We start from the raw sequence: 22,766 nt of genomic DNA, 5'->3' as shown, positions 1-22,766 counted from the left end.
AACACCACCTATTGATGTAGTCTGTTGCGGCAAGCTCTAATTCATTATTTTAACTCCATTGACATGATTCTTAATTTGGTGGGTCCGGACTATAGGTGCAGATGTGGAAAAAAAGACCATGTCAGTCTGCCAACTAAAAGCATCAGCATTGGTAGTTTTAGTTGCTCATTCAGATTTTTGTCACAGAATTCAATGTTTTCCTAAAAACTCCAATAAATTATATATGTACCTTGTACTGTTCCCATCAGATTTCCTACCATCAGTTGAAGTAAAACACAGTGAATGAGCCCATAATGGAAGAATTTCCTTCTGGAAGAATTTCAGATCTGCACCTCATAAGTCATAACTCTCGTCATTTGACCAGTTAGATTCTCACATTGTCATCCCCTAAATCTGTCTTGCTAGTTATACAATTTACAAATGTTTATTCGACAATCCTGCTGAATTGACATAAATAATGGTGTTTCGTGTTCCTCTGCCCTAACTACATACTTGGGAGTCAGCTCTATCTTGGTTCTAATTCTGTGATAGTCAAATTATTGAATGATGGATTCGATTTGTTCGATCCATCTAGTAGGTTATTGAGACCACCATGGGCATAGTTTTCACCATTCAACCTAAATAGAAAAGCAGGCCTAGAAGGAGCAGGCAACGTAGTAGACTTTCCAACAAGCATCAGGAGCACATTGGACATTCCGGGTCTATCACCTGGATTCTCTTGAACACATAATAGTCCAATGTGTACACACTTGAGAATCTCATTTTCAGAGCTATTGTTATAGTGCAATGATGGATCCACTATCTCAGCTTTTGTCCCCTTGGTCCAGTTCTCCCATACCTGTACACAAGCAATGACTCATCAAAAAAGCTTACTATGTCATCACATATTTTAAGACCTGGAATACACTGAATATTATACTTACATAGGTTAAAAGATGCTCAGCCATCATTGTTTGAGAGGATACATTGTTTCTCCTCCCAGTCACAATTTCTAGAATAATCATTCCAAAGCTGAACACATCTGATTTGGTTGAAACATGTCCAAGAACCGCATATTCTGGAGCCATATACCCACTGTACATTAGAAAATGGCTAAGCATTGCTTTCTTTGTGAACGTGATAGTTATGAACTTATGATATACTCCCTCCATTCGGAATTACTTGTCTCAGAAATGGATGTATCTAGAACTAAAATACGTCTAGATATATCCATTTCTACGACAAGTAATTCCGAACGGAGGGAGTATAAGATAAACCGAATGCATAGAGACTTACTAGGTTCCAGCTACTCTTCTTGTGATATGCTTTGTATGATCACCCTCAAAAATACTTGCCAAACCAAAGTCAGAGATCTTTGGATTCATATCCATTTCTAGTAATATATTGCTCGGCTTCAGATCTCTATGAATAACTTTTATACGGGACTCATCATGTAGATACACCAAGCCTCGAGCAATACCACAAATGATCTTGTATCGTGTATCCCAAGCTAATTTTCCACGCTTTTCGTCATCTAAATAGGCATCATAAGCCAAATAAATCAGGGGACACAAAACGTACATGAAAACATGCACACTGGGGTAACTTTAAAGTGGCAAAGATGCATGTGAAAGACAAAACTAGACATTTTGATTACTCTAATAAGGTAACAAGTTCCCTTTTTATTCATTAATTATAACAGAATCATGGGTTTGGTGAGTTCCTGCTCACGTTAAATAAATAAAATCAGTCATCAAGACTCCAAATTATATGTTTGTTCTACTGATGTGCATGCAATGATTTGTTTAATTGACCTAAACTGATGTTTGTATTATCTTCTTACCCCCATTGAATTTATCTTTTAGTTCTAATTTATAGTAGCTTCATGAAAAGCTTGATTATATTTTTACTCAACCATTTGCATTTTTAAAGAACAATGTAGTGATGAAATCAGTACAACTAATATTTGTCAATCCAAAGTTTGCTTGGAATAAAAAAGTAAGTAGAAACTCCAGTACCAAAAATAAAGGCATCAAGACTTTTCTTTGGAATATATTCATACACAAGTAACTTGTCCTCTCCATTGAGGCAGGCGCCTATTAACTTCACCAGATTCCGGTGCTGAAGCTTGGCGACTAATAATAGCTCATTTTTTAGCTCACGAAGGCCTTGTTTTGATCCTTCCGATAATCGTTTTACTGCTATTTCCTGTCCATCTGGCATCATACCCTGAAAAGCAGCAACTTAAATTAATATAACATCATAAAATCTAACTATGATTGTAATCTAGCTTGACATGTACCTACTGTTTATGGTAGTATAAGAAGCATAAGGTGAAACTAGCTTTGAAATAGGATTGTGAAGTCACAAAGTCAGAACCTAGTTAGTAGATAAATTTGGAATGACCGAGATAAAGAAGAAAGCCCACGCCACTCGAAGGCAGAAAGCACATAAGTGCAAAGTGAGATTAAAAAAAACTGTAAGGTAGCTAATCTGTACAGTCCTGTTAATGGATGGTTTTCAATTGTTCATCCCAGAAAATAGGAGTCAGCTGGAAGTCAGGTGAAACAATATGGTGATAACAGCAGGAAGTTGTAGACAACTAGTAATACTGGGTTTGTTGATGTACTGTATTACCTTGTAGACTTGCCCAAATCCTCCTTCCCCCAGTTTATTTTCTTCAGAGAAATTACTTGTTGCTATTCTTATTACTGATGGGTCCAATAGCACTGATTTAATATCTTCAATATCCTCTGAACAAGCTGTATCTGCATATAAAATACAAAGAACTGACTATTGGTCCTTTTCCTGCAGGGAGCCAGTAAAAGAGCAGCTACAAAAGACACAGTACCAAGGGAGCAATCTGTAACGGATGCTTTATGTAAGGGAGGGTTAAATGGGACTACAAAATTCAATTTACTAAGGTTATTGTGTTCCCAGTTTGACAGTACTACAAAGGTACTTACATGATTTTGCCGTCCTCTTTAGACTGGATCTGGTTCTCCATGTGCAAATTGATATAGCTGATATTAAACCAAGTGTTGTTACCACAGGGAGGACAATTGGCAGGATTGCATGGCTACTGCCATTTCTGCTTGGGTTGCTACTGTTTGCATTTGAACTATTGCCATTTTCTTTGGCATTAGTACCATTTCCTTTATCTGTACACATGTAGAAACAATTAGACCTCTTTTATTTAACGGTCATCAATGGGGGGAAGAGGGGGGAGTGAGTTTCCCCACTTGAATATATTACCACTCAAATGACTATAATGCGAAGAGATCGATCCAAACAGATCAAAAACCTTAACAAATTGATCCCGTTTATGAGGGAAACCTGACCGAAAACTGTACAAATAACAAGGGTAAAAGAAGATGAGAAAAAATGGATGCTCGGGACAAGGCACGACCTGGCTAGCAGGCTCGTGTCCTCCGCATGGCCCGGATGGCTGAGGTGCTGCTCATGCCCATTCCTGCAGGTTTGTTTCGAGGTGGCGGCGGTTGCTGGGCAAGTCATGTTCGGTCCTGATGGTTGATGTGTAGGGGAGGGCGTAAGGAAGCCGGGGAAACCCTGTCTCGGCTTCGTGCCATGAGCAGCGACAACAACACCTCTGGTTACCGTAATCCTTGTTGAAGGCATCGCATCAATGCTCCTTTCCTCCCCTCTTGGTCTTTGCTTCGGGGGGAAACCTGCTCCCTTCTTGGGACATTCAATGGTGGCGATTTCCTTGTCGTTAACCTTCATGGAGGCATTGTATTGGACTTGACTTGATCATCAGAGTCTGTGGTAGCTTGTCCAGCGTTGCTTCGGAGTGAGATCTATGGACAGCGGCTTGAGGCAGAGGGTATGGATGTGCAGCGGTGACGGTGGGTTTTCTGGCTGGGCTAGCCGTCTTTGTGTGAGATGTTGGTGGCCCCGATCCCATCTGCATGTACATAGGAGGCAACGTCGGCCTAATACGTCCTGGCATGGCGGTTCTTCGCTCGGGTGCGTGGGCGTCGATGTGGTCCTGTGCTGCTAGGTGATTGCAAGGACATGATCGGGAATTTTGGATCTTCAGATCCAACAACAATGGCAAGTTTTTTTGCTATCTGATTCTGCCACCACAGATAAGGACGTCAGAGAATGAGGATTGTATGAGACTGTAGGAGCATCCCGAGTTTGGATTTGACGGTGTTGGTGACCTTCCTCCTTGGATCTTCGTTGCAAAGTAAGACGACAACCTTTGCTGTTCAGAGCTGTCGGTGGTGACTGACTCTTGCCGCGGCTTAACTGTCTGCTTGTACGAGCATAATTTTTATTTGCCTGACACCTCATGTCTAGACCGTGCTATGTATATAGCTGCTGGGATGGTGGAAAGCAGAGTTTTTTCTTTTTATTCCACCAAGGCATAGCTTCCGTCTTGTTTGACTTTGCTAGTTGTTGGTATGTTTTTTGTTTGTGTGAGTTGATATTGACTGTGTGCATCCTAGTTATACAGAGACCGAGTGTGTGCTCATTGTGTTGTATCCCGTTGATACCCATCTTGAGTTAATAAAATCCATCCTTTGTCGAAAAGCAGATCCACTGGGAGCCTGGCCAGGCGATGAGGAGAGCTCAAGGACCACGCCTCCAGGGAGGAAGCGACGATACACTAGCGCCGTCGTGGTCAGCTAATTTGGGTCAGTAGGGATTTCCCTCTGGCAGCGTCAAGCCATCAGCGACGAAACAACTCCGACTAACCGCTGTTAGAATAAATCCGAGGCATATCGTCGATCATCCGAGGACCAAGCAATCACACGAGCACGACACCAAGATTTGTTAACGAGGTTCACCGATATGGCTACATCCCCGGGGCATGACTATGGGCGCTCCTCCCCATGACACCGCTACAATACCGCACCCGGTCGCCCTGGACACCGGCACATGCCGCCGGCTTCCCCTGCGTTCTGGTGCATCAATGGGTGTCAGGTTTGAGGTGGAGAAGTTCGTGGAACTGAAAACCTTGGGTTATGGCAGACAAGGATGGAATATTTGTTGGTGCAACAGTGATGCTTGAAGGCGTTGCAGGAAGTCAGGTCAGCTGAGATGGAATTATCATGTGATGGACGGAAATTCGCGGAAGACGGTTTGGGAGCCTCGAGTGTGTCGTACAGTCGAACGAGTTCGACTGGGTCGGACTGGACAGTCTGACGGGATCGACGCAAGTCGGTTGATACAGAAGACGGTGGTGGGATCGGCGAAGATGATGTAGGAGCGTGATGCTGATGGTGACTGACTTCTGGGCGTGGAAACACGTGGTGCACATTCCCGAGGCTTGTGCGGCTTCGACAAGACTGTGGCGCGGGATTGATTCAAGGTGGTGTATACACGGAGCTTGAAGTCGATGAGGCGCAGGGATGGATTGATCATCTACCATGGAGTCATGTTGAAGGTGGAGCTGGATTGAGGGGCTACGATGTAAGGATCCAGAGAATCGAAACCTATTCAGCAAGGGGAAAAGCGAGTGACATGCAGTTCGGACAGGAGCCCAGTGGTCTGATGGAAGCGTGAAACTCGTCATCGATCGGTGATGATCGGTGGTGCTCTGCAGTGGGGGTTGAGTGGTGTGGGTTCGCGACCCTTGAGACTCGATCGGAACCGCGGAGGATCGACGCGGTAATAGCGGTGAGGCGTGCGGTATGCACGGGACATGGAGACGGGCCAGGGCTCTGGTGGTCATACATGTGGTGAGACAACTGCGAATTTGACTCGAGATGACAACAAGCAATGGTGAAATTCCTTCAAGTTTCAGACAGGCAGTCAAGAAAGCAGCGGTGATGTTGAGTTCAGGTAACTCTTATGTGTGACACCCAATATGTGAGTTGTTCACTTTCACGCAGGTCAGTGATCAGTGTGTGATGGCGTTGGATGGATACTCTGGAAGTTGGGAGCACAGACTAGAGTAAAGAGGAACTTAATTTTGCTCGAGTGTTGATTGTGGTCAAGAAAAGAAGGGACTACAAGTTGCAGGTGGAGCCATATGGAGTCTTTGGAGTAGTAGCGGTGCTCATGGGATAAACTCAAGTCCAATGTACATGGAAGTTTGACGCATGGACAAATTCAAAGTGGTGGAGAATATTCGCCAACGTGGAGTTTGTTAGAGTTGTGTCAAATATAGTGTACAAGGTAGGTTACAGTTGGACTATGAGTTGTATTGTGTTTACATAGGACGTGGAGTCGTGTCTTAGTAGGACACTTGTATCCTAGGCCTCTCTTATATAGCAAGGGTAGACACACGATGTAAGCTATGCGAGCATAATAGCACCGGAACGCAGGGAAAGCCGGCGGCATGTGCCGGTGTTCAGGGCGACCGGGTGCGGTATTGTAGCGGTGTCATGGGGAGGAGCGTCCATAGTCATGCCCCGGGGATGTAGCCATATCGGTGAACCTCGTTAACAGATTTCGGTGTCGTGCTCGTGTGATTGCTTGGTCCTCGGATGATCAACGATATGCCTTGGATTTATTCTAACAACCGCAGCCCATGGCGGGCTGTGACGGCCGGATCTGGGGCTGCACATATAGATCGCCGCTGACGGGCCACCATCCATGTATAGTCAAAGGGGCGGCGGGAGTTGAGCGTTGGAGATGAGGATCGCGTTCAGGGGAGGGGAGAGCCGCTCAACACCAAAAGCAGCAGACCTGACCCCCAGCGGGATGCAGGCGAGCAGAGCCGGCGCGGGATCCGGAGGAACACCGGCTTAGGGCTACTAATGATCAACAATATAATCTTTTGGAAATTGTGATGAAGGAAGGAGGGTCGTACCAGAAGTTGGCAGTGGAGCGGCTTGGCCGCAGCCCAAATACGGGCACTCACCGGCGAGATTGCCAGGAGGCTCGTAGTTGCTTGCAAGTGATGAAAGTGCCCCCACCTGCAGCAACGTCATAGGCTACACTCGCGCTGTCAACTCTGGTGGAGTTGGCCCAAATGAGCTAGTGTGTAGTGTGTACTCGCCTGTGGTGTTAGCCCACACAATCTTTGTGTAGCGAATGCAAGTGGGCGCGGTGCACTTATAGTGTTTCTCCTGGAACCACAAGGCCACCACATCGCCGGCCGTCAGGTGACAGCCCTCGCTGCCCTAGAAAATGGTGTACTTCTTCTTGTTAGCTCACTGGTGATGGAGACGTGGTAGCTACGTGCCTGTGCCCAAGAGTTAGTCCTGGTAGAGTGGTGGTGACAGGAAATGTTGACAGTGCCGTAGTGACAACGGTTTTTAGTGTAGAAAATTGCAAGGAGAAGTCATGAGAAGATGGAAAAGTCCACAAACTCTCTCGTAGCCCAAGCTAGTCATCAAAGGCGGTAGATCGGTTATATTTGTATTCATTTGATTTTGATTTTCTTTTCTTGGTTGTGAGAAAGAGATTTGAAAGATGTCAGCAGGTGCGCGGAGCCGGAGCTGGCATGTTCACCCACTTAGTTTTCTTCACCTTTAGAGGGAAATCCATCGTCCGACTTGTTTTTGGGGTTTGTGCAGAATGCACAAGATTAGTGGAGGAAAAGGGTAAACAGAACCCTCCCCCACAATGGGGGATAGCCAACCTTCTTCAGATGTCTACCTTCCCAACTAGTAGACGGTTCCCATTCCCCCGGATCAGTGAAGAAGGGAGAAGTCAATTGATTCTCTCGAGGAATTGGAACCATTCTTTTGTGAAGGATTTTGCCTTTGAAGTTTGTTAGGGTTGTCCTCAGTACCCCCGCTAAACGACCCCGCTGATTACGCGTCGTCTCACATAAAAAAAGGCATGCCTCTCCATAAAAAGTCCAATGTAAAAAAGAAAAGAAAACTAAATGGCCCCGCTGATTACGCACAACATTTAATTTTCGACGGCCTCACGTCAAAAGAAAAGGATAGCCTCGCGTAAAAAAAAAGAGAGGAAATAAAGCCTCACATCAAAATAAAAAGAGAAAGCCTCCATCAATAAAATATTTTTTCTATTAAAAAATATGCTAATACCTATTATTTGCGTATATATAGTACATCTATGCACGTCTTCATTTTGGCCTCATCAGTAATAGCTAATTATACCTGTTAAAACATCTTTAAAACTCCGTATTTACTACAGTAAATATATATTGATATATCATTCGCCAAGGGGATCTCATATAAACACATGATTACGTATGTGATATATATGTGTGTTATAGGAATAGAAATTATTAAAAAACAGGAACAATCATACAATAAATTATTTAAGATTTTTTTGGTATGCACCACTTTAATCCGAATAATCTATCACACAGTTCCACTACTCTATTATTCATAAAAGAAATTTTGTAAGAATTTATTGGTTAAGACAACAACTTAAAATCTGAATAATGTATGGCTCATAAAGGTATGAGAAAACAGAATCTCTGATGTATATTTTTTTGCTACAGTTTCACATGTTGATAGAAAACCGTGTATGTCCATTGATTCATCGTTATCTATAGAAACAAATTCTTTTGTAGTCAAACAAAACTAGGTGCAATAAAATGTTCCCGAGGGAAGACTTCTGCTTAAATGCCGTACCCATATAAATTCTAATCCATGAAGTGGTTTTAACATAAAATTCTTTCGTAACTCTGAGGCAAAAACGAAGATGTATGTTTTTCAGGTAGTGGAATGAAATGAGCATATATGCTACAATAGGGACCTTCATTATATAATTACAAACTTAAATGTAATAGATACATCATACATGCAATAATTTTGAATTCGTAACCATGTTGTCTACCAATATAATAATAATAATAATAATAATCAGTTATAACATTCTAATATTATTATCCAACATTTGTAATAGGCACCCACTTTTTCGTATTTAATATTTAAAATGCTAGACCGTGCATTTGCACAGGTTGATGACTAGTTACTGCATCGAATCAACTCAAAGTTACGATTCCGGGGTGCTGCAATTTTGGATGCCGATTTCATCGAGAAAATGCTCTCTACTTTCAATCCTTTCATGAGGATTTTGGCTAAACAATATCGTCAGCAGTAAAGAAAAGTGGAGGGCCAGAAATCTCTGCCATGGCAGAGATCTCCACGACCTCAGCCATGAAAGGTATTTATCTGTGTATAAGTATTGGTATTGAGAAACAGAAAACCCTTCTCAGATTCAGTTTTTACTTGTGGCGGTTGGAGAGCTTCTCGGTACATACCTCCTCTGCTAGAAAAGTTGTAGGTCGGGTAGTAGGCGTGGGTAGCCACGCCGCAGTTGGTGCCGTTCCCGCGCGCGAGGCGCATGTAGCCCCCCTCGCCCCACGCCGTCCCCCACTGGTTCTTCACGTCCCAGTACTCTTGCCCACCGGCGTCCGTCCCGTAGCCCACCACCGTCACGGCGTGGTTCAGCTTCTGCCCGCACGACGAGCTGCCGGTGTAGACGCCGCTCATATAGTGCCGGAAGTCACTCTCAGTCTCCACGCCCACGGCCACCGGCTGGCTGGCCACGAGCTCCTGCAACGCGCCCTCATCGCCGTGCAGGATCGCAAACCGGGGGGCACCGACGGAGGCGGCCGAATTTGGCCCGACGCGGCTGCTGCGGCACGCGCCCTGCTGGCCGGTATACGTGTAGTTTCTCTCCACCTGCAGGCCACCGCTCGCAGTGATGTAGTTTAGCGCCGCGTTGACGTCGCCAGTGGTGCATGTGTTGGCGCCGCCGGTGCAGTCGAGCACCTGCTGCTCTGACATGGAGATGAGGTTGCCGGTGGCGATCTTTACGAGCCCTTCGGTCGCCGCCACCGCCACGAACGCCCAGCAACTCCCTGTACGCACGCGATGTACATGTAAATATTTATTCATTTGCGAACTTTGGCGTATGCCATGCATGCCTCCCAGGAGCTGCAGATTCTTACCGCAGGAACCTTGGTTCTTGACTGGGGTGACGGCACCCTTGGCCCTCCAGTCCACGCTGTCCGGCATGGGCTGGACCTGAGCCTTGGACATGCTCACCGCGGCCACCGGCATGCTGTCCTCAGGACGGAGCCCGCCGCGCTGGTGACGGTACCCGAGGTGCTTCTCCGTGAACTCTTCGTTGGTGAGGTCGGAGAACTGGTTGAGCCCGAGCATGCACGTCCGGTTGCCGGCCCGGTTGACAGCGTCTACGTGCCGCGCGTTGGCCGCAAACACCTCCTGCCGGCGCAATTTCTCGGCGGCGTCAGTGTACAAGCGCCCGTGCTTGGCCATCCACCGCTCGTGCCGGGCAGCCAGCGCTTCGTCTCCCTCCGCGGCAGCGCTGACATAGGCAGTGGCGGCCACGAGCAGGAGCAGAAGTGCAAGCAGTGAGCTGCGAGTCGGCGCCATTAGCTAGCTAGCTAGTTTGCTTGCTTTTTCTTGCAATGGTTCACGACCGAGGTAGTAAGCACGTAGCAACCAAGCTGCTACGCGCGCCAATGGCGAGCACAACGGGGGGCATTCGAGTGGATTCCATACTTTTCATCGGTGGATCTGGCTGCCTTCATACGCTGTAGTCTAGTCTAACGTACGTATTGACTGGGAGTAGTGCTTCGAGCATGTTTGTATCTGACGGTGGTTGCTCTCAGCTAGCTGTCCGTATTGACTGGGAGTCGTGAAGTCGTTCTTGTCTTATTTCTTCTACTAGTGCGGACGGATACCGTCGCACACGCAAAGAGTTCGGCCGATATATGTTGTGGCCTAGATTACATGTTTGAATAATGAAACAAATTACTTCTCGTTCTATTCAAATTTTGTGATAGATACATCAAGGTATAAAGCATGAAATTGTGGATGGCTAACTCCTAAAAATGCTACATACGAACATTGTATCACTGGCCGAACTCTTGCATTTTCTTGTGTGTCAGAGCATCTCCAACAACCGCGCTATATAAGCGCCGCGCTGAAAAATTTGTGTTTTTTGCACGCGCATCTCCGGGCACTCCAGCGGAGGCACAAAAACCGCGCGTGTGGGGCCAAACGGCATCGCGTGCCGTTTATTTCGTGCGCCCGCTTCCGCGCGCTGCACAACTCGAGCGCCCGCGCCGCACCCTCTCCGCCGCGCCGCTTTCGCCACACCCGCGCCGCCGACGACGAATTCGCCCGATGGACGGACGCGCCGACATCCTCCTCACTCCTTCCTACACCCGCGACCCCTCCGCCGCCATTGCCGCCGCCGCAAACCCTAGCACGGGGAGGTTTGGCTTCGCCTCCGCCGGTCCTCCTCCAAGCACCAGTATCGCGCGTGGCCTTTCATGCCGCCACGGACGACCTCGGCGGCGGGTGATGTCGCGCTGGCGCCCGCCGTGAAGCCACGCACCCCCCCTCTCGAAGCTCCCAAATGCGGCGCGGGCGAAGGCAGGCAAGGTGTCTGGGATGAAGAACAAGGCGGCGGACGGTTCCTCTAGGCGGCCGAAAAAGAAGCTTGCAGGGCGTGCGACGGATGCGGCGGCGACCGAAGTGCCGGCGAGCTCACTTGTTGCGCTGGCAGCCGATGCGCACAAGGTGTTTGAAGAAATGCCCACAAGGTAAAATTTCGCCCACTTTTTTTGTTTGTTGTTTTTTGAATGCATACATGTGGATAGCTTATTTGCTTTGTTGTATATACTTTGTAGTTTCAATGATGAGACATATATGTCAACTATGGGTGTTGGCTCCAACAATTCTCATTGGTCTCAAACCAATGAGATGCATTTCGATTATCATGAGTTTGAAGTGGACGAGGATGGTGAGGGTATCGTCGATGCACCGAAAGGAAGAGCGGGCAACTACACCATGGATGAAGACATCTTGCTATGCAATACATGGTTGCTAGTGCTGAGGGATCCCGCCGTTGGAGGGGATCAAAGTAGAGATGCATATTGGAACCGGATGAAAGATCACTTTGATCTACACAACAAAAGTGGAATTGACTGCTTGGAAAGATCTCTTCGCTCCTAGTGGTCGACAATCAACGGAGATTGTCAAAGGTGGGTGGCCGCACGTAAGGCGGTTGACACGTTGAACCCAAGTGGCACTAATGATAGAGATAGGGTAAGTGCCATTTTTTCATGATTCTTCCATGTTCATCATGCTTCTTCTTGCTGTTTCAACTGCTAACTTGTTCTTTTGTTTGTAGCGCACTATTGCACAAAACTTATTTCAAGGAGGGGAGAAGAAGACCAAGAAAGGGAAGATCAAGAAAGGGAGACCATTTACATTGCCTCATTGCTATGATGCGTTGAAGGATGATGAGAAATGGAAGCCTCGTGATGGTGTCGATGATGAGGAGAGCAACAATCACAAGCGAACTATTAATTTGGCCGATGGTGAGGAGGAGGCATCAAGTGATGACGGCAAGAGAAGCCCTACACCAAACTCGACTGCGTACTCGAAGCCAAAAAGACCAAATGGATGCAAGAAAGACGGAAAAGAAAAGAAGAAGAGGAAAGGAGATGACGAGCTCAAAAATGCTATGGAAACTATTGTGAATGCAAGAAAGGAAGCGAACGAGGTGAGGAAGATGGCAAGGAACCAAGATGCCGCGGTCGAGGAGAGGGGGGTGGCGGCCGAGGAGAGGAATGTGGCATTGGAGGAGTAGAAATTGGCCATGAAGGAGCGAACTAGATTGTTAGAATGGGAGAAGTATTTGTTCTTCATGGACACATCTACCCTCGATGAGAAGCAAAAGGGGTACGTCAATTTTGCCGGTGAAGAAGTCTTGATCCAAAAAAGAGCCATGGTTGGCATGGGCGGCATGGGTGGCCTGGGTGGCATGGGAGGCATCGGTCGCTTTGGAGTTACCATGGGCGGCATGGGAGGCATCGGTGGCTTCGGGGCTGCCATGGGGGCCATGGGAGGCATCAGTGGCTTCAGAGCTACCATGGGAGGCATCAGTTTTACGTCTCTCATGGGAGGCATGGGAGCACCTCCGGGTGACATGGGTGGACGTATGTCTTCCGGTGTGCCTCACACACCTTCCCATGATGCCGACGGAGATCTTGCCAACACCTTCCGAGTTCCCCATGATGATGCGGCGCGAGACAATGAAGAGGAGGAGGAAGAATCGTCTTTGGATGATGATGAAGAATCGGAGGAAGTGGAGGACGAAGATGAGGATGAGGCATGATTGTTGATGTGCCATTTGTTTGTGTGAACTTTTGTCATGAACTTGGTTCGATGATTTAGAACTTGGTTGGATGATGATGTGCACATGATTTTGAACTTTTATGTGTTTGGGTGATTTTAAACTATGCTATGTCATGTTTTGATGTTTGAAATATCATCATATTGTCTTCAAAAATGAACATATTGCACGCGCCGGTTGCTCGCGTGCGCTGCAGTTTAGCACGTCTGTTGGAGCTGTTCGCGCTCGCTATATTTTGCGGCAGCCGCTGGAGCCAGCGCTTCACGACGCGCAAAAACTCACGATTCGGGCGGTGTAAACGGCTTTTTAGTGCGCCGCTCGTTGCGCAGCTGTTGGAGATGCTCTCAACCCTAATTTTCTTCACCGTCCATGCACAAAGATCAGTTTTATTAGTTTTCAAAGTTTTACTATGCAATAAGCTTAACAAATAGTAGAGTTAATTGTCCCCTAAAAAACGGGATTGGTTAGAGCATCTCCAATAGTACGCACGCAAGCTCACACACACACGCTGACGCACATCATATATCACAATAAAGTCTTAATTCTCGACAACTAGTAGTACCTTGTTACTATCAAAGAATTGGAACCTGCGCACATATTGCCGTGTGGGACATGCAACACGCCCATCCGCAGTTCGGTATACACATGACTAGCTCCAACACGAATGACTCTCATGCATACTCTCCGTCAGGCACGGCAATTGTGCAGACAGACTCTGCATACGGTCTAGACATGCATGGCCAAGCATCAAGCAATTAACTTCCACGCCCACCGTCCAGACTTCCATGCCCACGGCTGTCCAATTATTCTGTTCTTTGACATGTATTTCCTTTTTTTTCAGAGGGAATTAACATGTATTGCGTTAACATATCGACAGAGGTGTGCTCAACTACTTAATGAAATCGTGGATGGCATGGTTGTGTTTACGGTCGTTGTTGCGCCCGAAAACATCGCCGTGATGTCTGCTTCATGAACACACTTGCGTAATTTTAGATGCTCCATTCTATTTTGGGAAATGAAGTACTTCCCCCATTTCATATTCGTTATCGCTGAAACAAATGTATTTAAACATATTTCAGTGCTAGATATATGATACACCAGCATATACTGTGAAAAGATTTTAAACAAATGTATTTAAACATATTTCAGTGCTAGATGTATACATTAGTATTAGTGTGCACAACAAGCACATATACAATTCGTGATTATCCTTCCAATTTATCATGCTGACTGACTTAAATCTTTTATCTTTACTCTTATAAAAAACAGAGTTGGTGATGATGGTGTGCTTGCTATCTTGCAATATAGGACATCCGATTTATATCTGACGGATAGTAAGAAAGCTATGACAATTTTGCAGAAAAGATACCGACATCTCTTTTCACATTTGCAAATAAGGCCTTCCCTCGTTAATTCTTTTCTCCACAAGATAAACTACTTATACAAATGCATCTTGATGTTCCATGCAACGCATAGGCATCTTGCTAGTAAGTTATTATCTTGATCTTGAATGATTCAAAGTCTTGTGCAACCGCATCGTAAGCTTGACCGAGGATATAGGCTTTTATAAATTATTATTTCAATCTGAGATGCTTCAAAGTCTGTAGTACAAATTTTGACTTATCGGTTTCCCGGGTTAAGCAACAAGAGCGACGCCACTCATTCTGCTGCCTGGTGTGGTCTACGTATCCATCCAATGTTTGGAAGCTACGTACCTTACCACCATCCAAGTATTAGAAGCTAGTACAGCATTGTTGTGCCTCCGATACGAATGACTTGACCCGCTAGCTGGAGCTGGCCGTAACTCTCGAGCATGGCAGGTTCTGGAAACTCACATCTCCACGGTTGTGTTCTTCTTGGACATATGTATTCTCCGTTAACCTTATGGACAGATGTGTGTTCGACTATTTAATGTGCTGCCATCAGCTCTTAGAACCAAAACCAATTCCAAACTAGCTAGCTAGGCATCGAGATGGACCCACCACCCAAAATGCTTGCCTCTCTCAACCATACTGATGATGATGATGGCCACCTCCATCGCACTTGCGTCAGATGCAGCGGTGCTCGAAGGACAAGCGAGAGCACTCCTCGTCTGGAAAGATAGCCTCGACAACCAAAACCAGCAAGCCCTGCACTCCTAGGGAAACACATCGATGCCTTGCAACTGGCACGGCATCTGTTGCGATACCGGTGTGCGCCAGCTTTGGCTGGTGATCAACGGCATCTCTCTGCGGGGTATGCGGCTGAGAGGGGCTCTGGATTCCCTCAACTTCTCAGCCTTGACAACCTTGACACGCCTCGACCTCTCACACAACCTCCTCGCTGGGAGCATTCCTCCTAGTATCGTGGTCCTTGGCGAGCTCCATGCTCTCCTTCTGCAAGGCAACCAGATAAGAGGCTCAATCCCACTAGGTCTAGGAAATCTCACAAAATTGCATTCCTTAATGCTTCATGAAAATGAACTCTCCGGTGAAATACCAAGCCAGATAGGCAACATGAGTAGTCTTGTCACCCTCAACTTGTCAAGCAATCACTTGGTTGGTCATATCCCTTATGAAATAGGACGCATGAAGCACTTAGTTGCATTAGATTTGTCCAGTAATAATCTTTTCGGCAAAATACCACGCAGCATAGGTGGTTTGACCGAACTCACTAGCTTGTACTCCCTCCGTTCCGAATTACTTGTCGCACGTATGGATGTATCTAGATGTATTTTAGTTCTACATACATCCATTTCAGCGACGAGTAATTTGAAACGGAGGGAGTACCTTTACTGTAACAAACTTTCTGGACAAATTCCACGAGAACTAGGTTATCTTCTAAACTTAAGGGACCTGCAACTTGGCATCAACACACTCTCAGGTTCCATTCCACGAAATTTTCATAATTTGACCAAGCTCACTGTGTTAATTCTACGGCGAAACAAACTTTCTGAGTTAATTCCACAAAAAATAGATTACCTTTCGAACTTACAGTACCCGAGTCTTAGTGAAAACATACTCTCGGGTTCCATCCCAAATAGTATAAATTTTTTGACCAAACTCACAACCTTGTCCCTTCACAACAACCAACTTTCTGGGTTAATTCCACAAGAATTAGATTACCTTGCAAACTTAGAGTACCTGGATCTTAGTGAAAACATATTCTCAGGTTCCATCCCAAATAGCATAGGAAATTTGACCAAACTCACAATCTTGTACCTTTCAGCAACCAACTTTCTGGGCACATCCCTCAAGAACTAGGTTATCTTGAGAACTTAGAGGAGTTGGATCTTAGCAACAACACACTAACAGGTTTGATCCCAAATAGCATAGGAAATTTGACAAAACTCACTATCTTATATCTTTACAAGAACCAAATTTCTGAACACATCCCTCGAGAACTAGGTTACCTTGAGAACTTAGAGAATTAATTTGGATCTTAGCAACAACACACTATCAAGTTCCATCCCAAATAGCATAGGAAATTTGACCAAAATCACCATCTTAAATCTTTTCATGAACCAAATTTCTGGACACATCCCTCAAGAACTAGGCCGCCTTGTGAACTTATGGGATTTGGATCTTGGCCGTAACACGCTAACTGGTTCCATCCCAAATAGCATAGGAAATTTGACAAAACTCACAACCTTGTACCTTAGCAGCAACGAACTTTCTGGACACATCTCTCGAGAACTAGGTTGCCTTGAGAACTTAGAGGACTTGTCTCTTAGCAACAACACACTAACATGTTCAGTCCCTAGTAGCATAGGAAATTTGACCAAACTCGTAAATTTGTACCTTCATAATAACCAACTTTCTAGCCAAATTCCACGAGAACTAGGTTATTTAGCCAACTTAGACTACTTGGGGCTTAGCTACAACACACTGACAGGCTCTATTCCAAACAACCTAGGCAATCTCACAAAAATCACTGGCTTGTATCTTGACAATAACCAACTATCCGGCCACATTCCCCGAGAATTAGATTATTTGGCCAAATTAGAGTCGTTGTCTCTTAGAAATAATTCACTAACAGGTGCCATCCCAAATAACCTTGGCAATCTGACAGAACTTTATAAATTGGACTTTGGCCAGAACCAACTTTCTGGGCCAATTCCATGAGAAATTTAGAGTACTTAGAGCTTAGCAACAACACACTAACACATTTCGTCACAAACAGCCTAGACTATATTGTAGAACTATATTTCTAGGAAAAATTCACTAGAAGTAGAAACTGCCCCGTCCTCGTCCGTCCCTCCTGCTGCTCCTCCTCCTCACGGCGATAGACTCCGCCTGCTCCTCTCCTGCACTCGTCGTCACCGAAAAAAAGAAAAGAAAAGATAAGATAAGATAAGAAAAAAGGCCCACGCCCTCACCGCTGGGTCACTCCACACCAGCGCGCTCACCAGCGACTAGGCTGCCATCGCCGCGATGTCCGCGCCGCCGGCCTCGCCCTCATCGCCATCTTCAACTGCTGGGCGACTCCTCGGGCCTGCATGACCAACGTCGTTGCCGCGCTCTCCTGCGAGGACAGGCGCCTGGCCGGGCCGTCCCCGAAGCGCCCGCCGCCTCCAAGGACAATGCCGACGTCGCCGCCGACCTCAGGAGGCTCCTATTAGGGTCCTCCAACCATGCAGCTGCCGGGTACAGACCGTTTCATTGACCTTACGGGCACATATGATGAAGACTCTAAGTTGGTCTACGACCTTGCTCATCAGGTACAGACCGTTTCATTGACCTTTTACTGTAGCATTTGCAGAACCAGAGTACATAGCAGGTTTTTGGCGTTTCCCTTTTTGCCTCTTAGAGTTCCATTTCCATTAAGTGTTATTTTTCTCTGACAGTGCAACTATATCCTGGCTGCCATCCATACCCATCTCATACATGATGTCCAGGAGATCTGATGGGCAAAAGAAGTATCAGGATTTATGTATCAAAATTTTGAGGTAAAGTCGAGGAATCGATACCTTCTCTCTGTAGTTCGATTCATGATTCATATCTGGATTTACAAACCGAAGCTCTGGCTGAAAGAGCAAACTTATGCAGAGAATTAATTCACTGTTTTTGATAGAAAACTACTCTTCAGACAGGCCTACGCCAGATCAATCGCCAGATGCAGATATTCCTATTTGGATTGCTGCCCAAAGGGCAGTCTCTCTCGTTATGAAGGATCTCTAACAGAAGCAACGCTAAAGTCTGATATTGAAACAAACAATGTAAAGGCTATGTGAGGTTAGATTCCCAGTAGATGCTGGTTACCTTCTGCCATTTTATATTTAGGGGCACATCTTTGGCTTCTGCTTTATATCAACTTAATTAGGCAAAATACTTCATTAATTAGTACTAGCCGAGACCAGGATTTGACTATGATCCTGATAACCACTTGCTTATTATAAGTTTCCACAGTTCACATTCTCATTTTCCATTGTGTACATGCTTCCATGCCACCAGAACCCCAAAAAGTACTGCTGTCACCCTTATTTATCGGTTTCTTTCTTTTCCTACGTATATTATCGTTCAAAGAAGTGTGATATAATCAACATTAAAATTGAATACTATAGAGGTTTCCCTGTTTATTTGTGGTGCCTACGTTGGTACTTGACCACTGTATATTCTTGAATTTATGAAATATATTCTGCTTTTGCTTCAGGCCAAATTTTCTGGCTAGAATTACCCTTGCAGACATATAGGAGCCAGCAAGCAGCTAATCTTGTGGCAGCAATATTTGGGAGATAATGAAAGCTTCTTTTGGGATTTCATTTGCCAAGTCTACTCTCCAGGTATCTAGGATGTGATATCTGAACACCTTTTCTTACCAGTAGGTTATGAATATAACTATTTATATTATGATTGTCTAGTATTCGCCATGTTGTGTGAAACATGTAACCATTTGGAGATGGTCCAGTGGAAATGTGGAACAGAGGACTGGCCAATGTAGAAAATGTTGATGGATTCTAAGCAATGTAACCAATGTAAACAATGTGCAAAAGGTGGACAATGTACAGAAGGCGATTCAAAACTCTCCCCTTTTACTTTTGATAACATTAAAAGCAGATGCATCTACAATGACGCACATTGTTGTATAACTTACCATGAGATCACAGACCGGGTGACACCACCAAGATGCAGATGTTCAAGTGCCTTTTGCGATGTGAAGGACAGTTGAGACTGAATATTGTCACACTTGCCTGAGCAGTCGGAGTTACACAGTACGCATGTAACCAGTGTTTCATTTTGATGCTTACCTTCCCTTTAGGGAGACAATATTCTAAAGTTGCAATGCAGTGCCAGTCTCCACATTGTTCTTCCCTTCCCAATCAACAAATCTGCATTAGAGAAAAGAAATTTAGCTTTGACATTCAGCATTTACTTTATTATACATGTTCGTCTTCTTCAGTAAAAGTGAAAGCTAATACTGAAATTACTCATTGTGATTCGCCTAGTAACAGAACAAAATTGCCTGCACACTGAAGAATATACACTTGTATTGCAGAGATTCACCTGAAGAGAATTCACATTCTGAACCGCAGTTCAAGAACCTTGGACTTGCATCGCGTTTCAAGGATTTAATGCCTGGGTGGAACGAACTACAATGGCTTCAGCCCCTCCTCTCCTGCCGCGGCCGCCCGCCGGTGCTCCTCTGCCACTCCCTGCTCACGGGGAGAGGAAACCGCGGTCGTTCAAGCCCCGCGCGAATGGGGGGCGGAGAAGACCGGGGAGGCGCGAAGGGAGAAGAATGGATAGAGCGGTGTCGGAGGGCGACGGCATCGGTCTCTGTCCTTTTTTCCCCTTTCTTCAAAGATAGAGCGTGGTGGTGTCACGTAGGTGCGCTCAGGTGGGCCGACGGCCCATCGTTCCCACTAAACCATTTTTTTTCCACGGCTTCCCGCGTTCTGGGGCCCGTTTTGATTGTGCACGTTTTTTTATCCGCTGACATGTGTACGGGTGTGTGTGAAAGGTTCTGTGATGCAGGATGCTATTGAAAGTGGAAGGGCATGTCTAAGATTTATGTTATATTATCTGCAGGGTGATGAAACTTGTAAATTGAATCTTGTAGTCCTATGGAGACCTCCTCGATTGCTTTTGGGTCGCCCGTCTCCGTATTCTGACCGTGTGCCCGCGCTTCTTCAGCACAATCATTCAAACCATCAGTGCCTCTCTGTATGACAGGCATAGACATCTGCATTGAATCTTGTCTGTACTGAAAGTTGAACACTCACATTGAACTATTCGCCTACCTTTGTTGTCTACTGAATGTTGGATGTTACATGCATGCAAGTCTTGGAGTGAATCTCACACAAAAATTTAGAGCCTATTGAATTACGCAATGTCCCTGATGAACGCTTGCTGTGCATTAGATCAAGGTTTCAGAATCTTTCTACAGGGTATATCAGGTGCCATCGTATTTAAAAAAAAAAAAAGGTGCCATCGAAACTGTGCCTTGCAATCCTCCGTTCCCAATCACCATATCTGGGATTGGAAAAACAAGATTAGCTTTCACTTTTGCTGAAAAAAGGAACATGTGTACGAAAGTAATGAAGAGGAAATTACCCGGTAAAGTTTGATGTGGCAAGTTTCAGTTTCTCATAACTCAACAGCCCGCACACTGAATGAAGAGCACGTACTTTTTTTAGGAAAAAAAAAGATTACTTCCATTGAAGAGATTCTGATTCACTTTGGGAGGGCACAACACATTATTCAAAGATTTTCTGCCTGGGTGGAAAGAACTGTGACGGCTTATCACTGATGCACACGGGACCTCCGGCCGCAGCCGGTGCTCCTCTCATCTCCCCTCCCCTGCTTACGGCGAAAGAAAATCGCAGTTGCTGAAGCCACGCGCGAGGAGGACCGAGAAGAGCGGGGAGGCATGAAGGGTGAAGGAGATGGCCGAGATTCGTTTCCAGCGGCATGGAGCTTGGGGGTCCGGGTGGTGGAGGCCGACGGTATATGTCTCTGTCTTTTCTTTTTCTTTCTTCATTCAAGGAAAGAAGCCGATGGTCTCCTGCCTAGCTGCACTAAACTGGGCCGACTGCCCACCGTTTCTGCTAGCCCCTTTATTTCTGGCTTCCCACGTTCTAGGGCCCATTTCCTCTCTTCTTTGAATCCCTCATTTTTCATGCCGGTCGTATAGTTGTCAGCAGGGATGGTTCTGTCGGAAGAAAAGGGGACAAAAAATCATGATAAATTGTGGAGGACGGAGCATGACATGTGGGCCAGGTGTCAAGTCAACAATATGAACATCCAAGCAAGATTTAAAATCGGTCTCAGTATCAATGTTGAGGTCACAATATATATGAAGATCCAAATGAAGCATTACGGTTTCACACGATACGTAAATATCTTGGGAGCGATATTTTTTCAATGATGATTAATTTTATTCAATCGAGGGGATTGGATCCATGAAAGATCAGTGACATATAAATTACTATCTAGGAATTCATCTCAAGGGCGACTATTCTTATCAATAGATGCACCAAGTTTCTTGGGAGAGCAACAACATTGGGAAGAAATTCCGTGTATCTGTTCGCAATAGGGAGTTAGACCTTTGCAGCTACGCTTGCACAAGTCCAGATCGCATCTCACGAAAGGCATGAAGCACCACCCTCCTTCTACATGTTCACTAAAACAATATTGTTTAGAAGAATACCTAGACAACAACATGGCAAACTATGCTTCAACATCGACCATATGCAGTAAGATCCATACAACTCAATATTGTGAAATACATAGAAAATTAGCATCGCATAGCAAACCACGTTGACTTATAGTTAGGTCAGAGATGCATGTACCTGGGCCAAACGCATCACAGGACGAAATGACAGTAGCCACGAGCACAAGAGCCAACAAGCACTGGGCAGTTGTGTTCTTGAATATTGCCATCAGGTCCTTCTTTTTCCTTCTCTATGGTATGTCGTTCTTCTGAATTTTGTGGGTTCAAATGCTCACGTTTGGCAGTACTTTTATAGAAGCAAATGAATGTTTTGGAGCACCATAAATTTGATTAATTTAATATTTGAATTAATGCAATATTTGAGAAGCAAATGAATATTGTAAATTATTGTTGGGGGTAAGATACGATCAATAATTCTAGAAGGAGGCAATATTTATTTGCAGGCTATTACTGCCACCGGACCATGGCATTAAGTAACGACATGCAGCAACACGCCATGAATCTATTTTTTGAAAGGCCGATATATAAAATAAAGAAGCATCACTTATGATCTCACTATAGGACATTTGCGAAAATAATAATATATAAGCAAAAAAGAGCAAAGCTGGGTTACATCATAATATCGACGTATCCAATCCTGAGATATACGTTCCTAATAAAATTTCTACAAGACCCAAAAATTACAAAGAAATGCATGACACTGAAATTTTTATCAATGATGGAAGGATAGAAGCTATTAATGCCTGCAGGTGTGATCTTCTGCAAGCATCATAGATAGGTGTGATCGAGCAGGTTATGTATGACTTTTTTTTAATGCAAAGTTGGGGAGCCGATAATCGTTAAATGCCGTTCGGATAGTCTGCTATAGCATAAGACCAAGGTAGAAACTATTGATGAATTTCTATGCATAGCTCGTGAAAGTGGAAAAAGGCCTCTCTAAGACTTATGTTGTCGTATGTTTTGCAGGATGATGTAAATCGGGACTCATTTCTACAGCAGAACGACGGCATAGTAAAGTGTGATTGTTGATAGGAGCCGCTGCTGATCTTGGTGTACAC

General features: G+C 45.2%; 1 protein-coding gene, 1 long non-coding RNA gene and 2 pseudogenes across 3 annotated transcripts; 3 read left to right on the top strand and 1 right to left on the bottom strand.

Moving 5' to 3' along the window:
• Positions 1-347: 347 nt before the first annotated feature.
• LOC147956765 (cysteine-rich receptor-like protein kinase 19) lies at positions 348-10,434 on the bottom strand. Its single transcript, XM_087533058.1, has 8 exons — positions 9,833-10,434; positions 9,140-9,742; positions 2,946-3,140; positions 2,617-2,747; positions 1,998-2,208; positions 1,276-1,513; positions 924-1,074; positions 348-838 (listed from the first exon to the last, which is right to left on the bottom strand). The coding sequence occupies exons 1-8, from the start codon at positions 10,278-10,280 to the stop codon at positions 506-508; spliced, it is 2,310 nt and encodes a 769-aa protein (XP_087389184.1). The 5' UTR covers positions 10,281-10,434; the 3' UTR covers positions 348-505.
• A 4,646-nt stretch (positions 10,435-15,080) lies between these two features.
• The window catches only part of LOC125525571 (uncharacterized), a 53,288-nt pseudogene continuing 45,602 nt past the window's right edge, over positions 15,081-22,766 (top strand).
• On the top strand, positions 15,552-16,468 carry LOC147956764 (uncharacterized; annotated as a pseudogene).
• On the top strand, positions 17,366-20,023 carry LOC147956763 (uncharacterized). Of its 2 annotated transcripts, none has more exons than XR_015610004.1 (5): positions 17,366-17,755; positions 17,882-17,983; positions 18,124-18,269; positions 18,688-18,817; positions 19,531-20,023. It is a non-coding gene; the product is annotated as an uncharacterized LOC147956763 (long non-coding RNA). The 2 variants fall into 2 exon arrangements; XR_015610003.1 differs by having other exon boundaries at positions 18,109-18,269.

Source organism: Triticum urartu, chromosome 7A (assembly GCF_056163025.1).
Source record: "Triticum urartu cultivar PI428250 chromosome 7A, HENAU_Tu73, whole genome shotgun sequence".
In the NCBI taxonomy this organism is placed as follows: Eukaryota; Viridiplantae; Streptophyta; class Magnoliopsida; order Poales; family Poaceae; genus Triticum; species Triticum urartu.
This window is presented reverse-complemented; position numbering and strand designations above follow the sequence as displayed.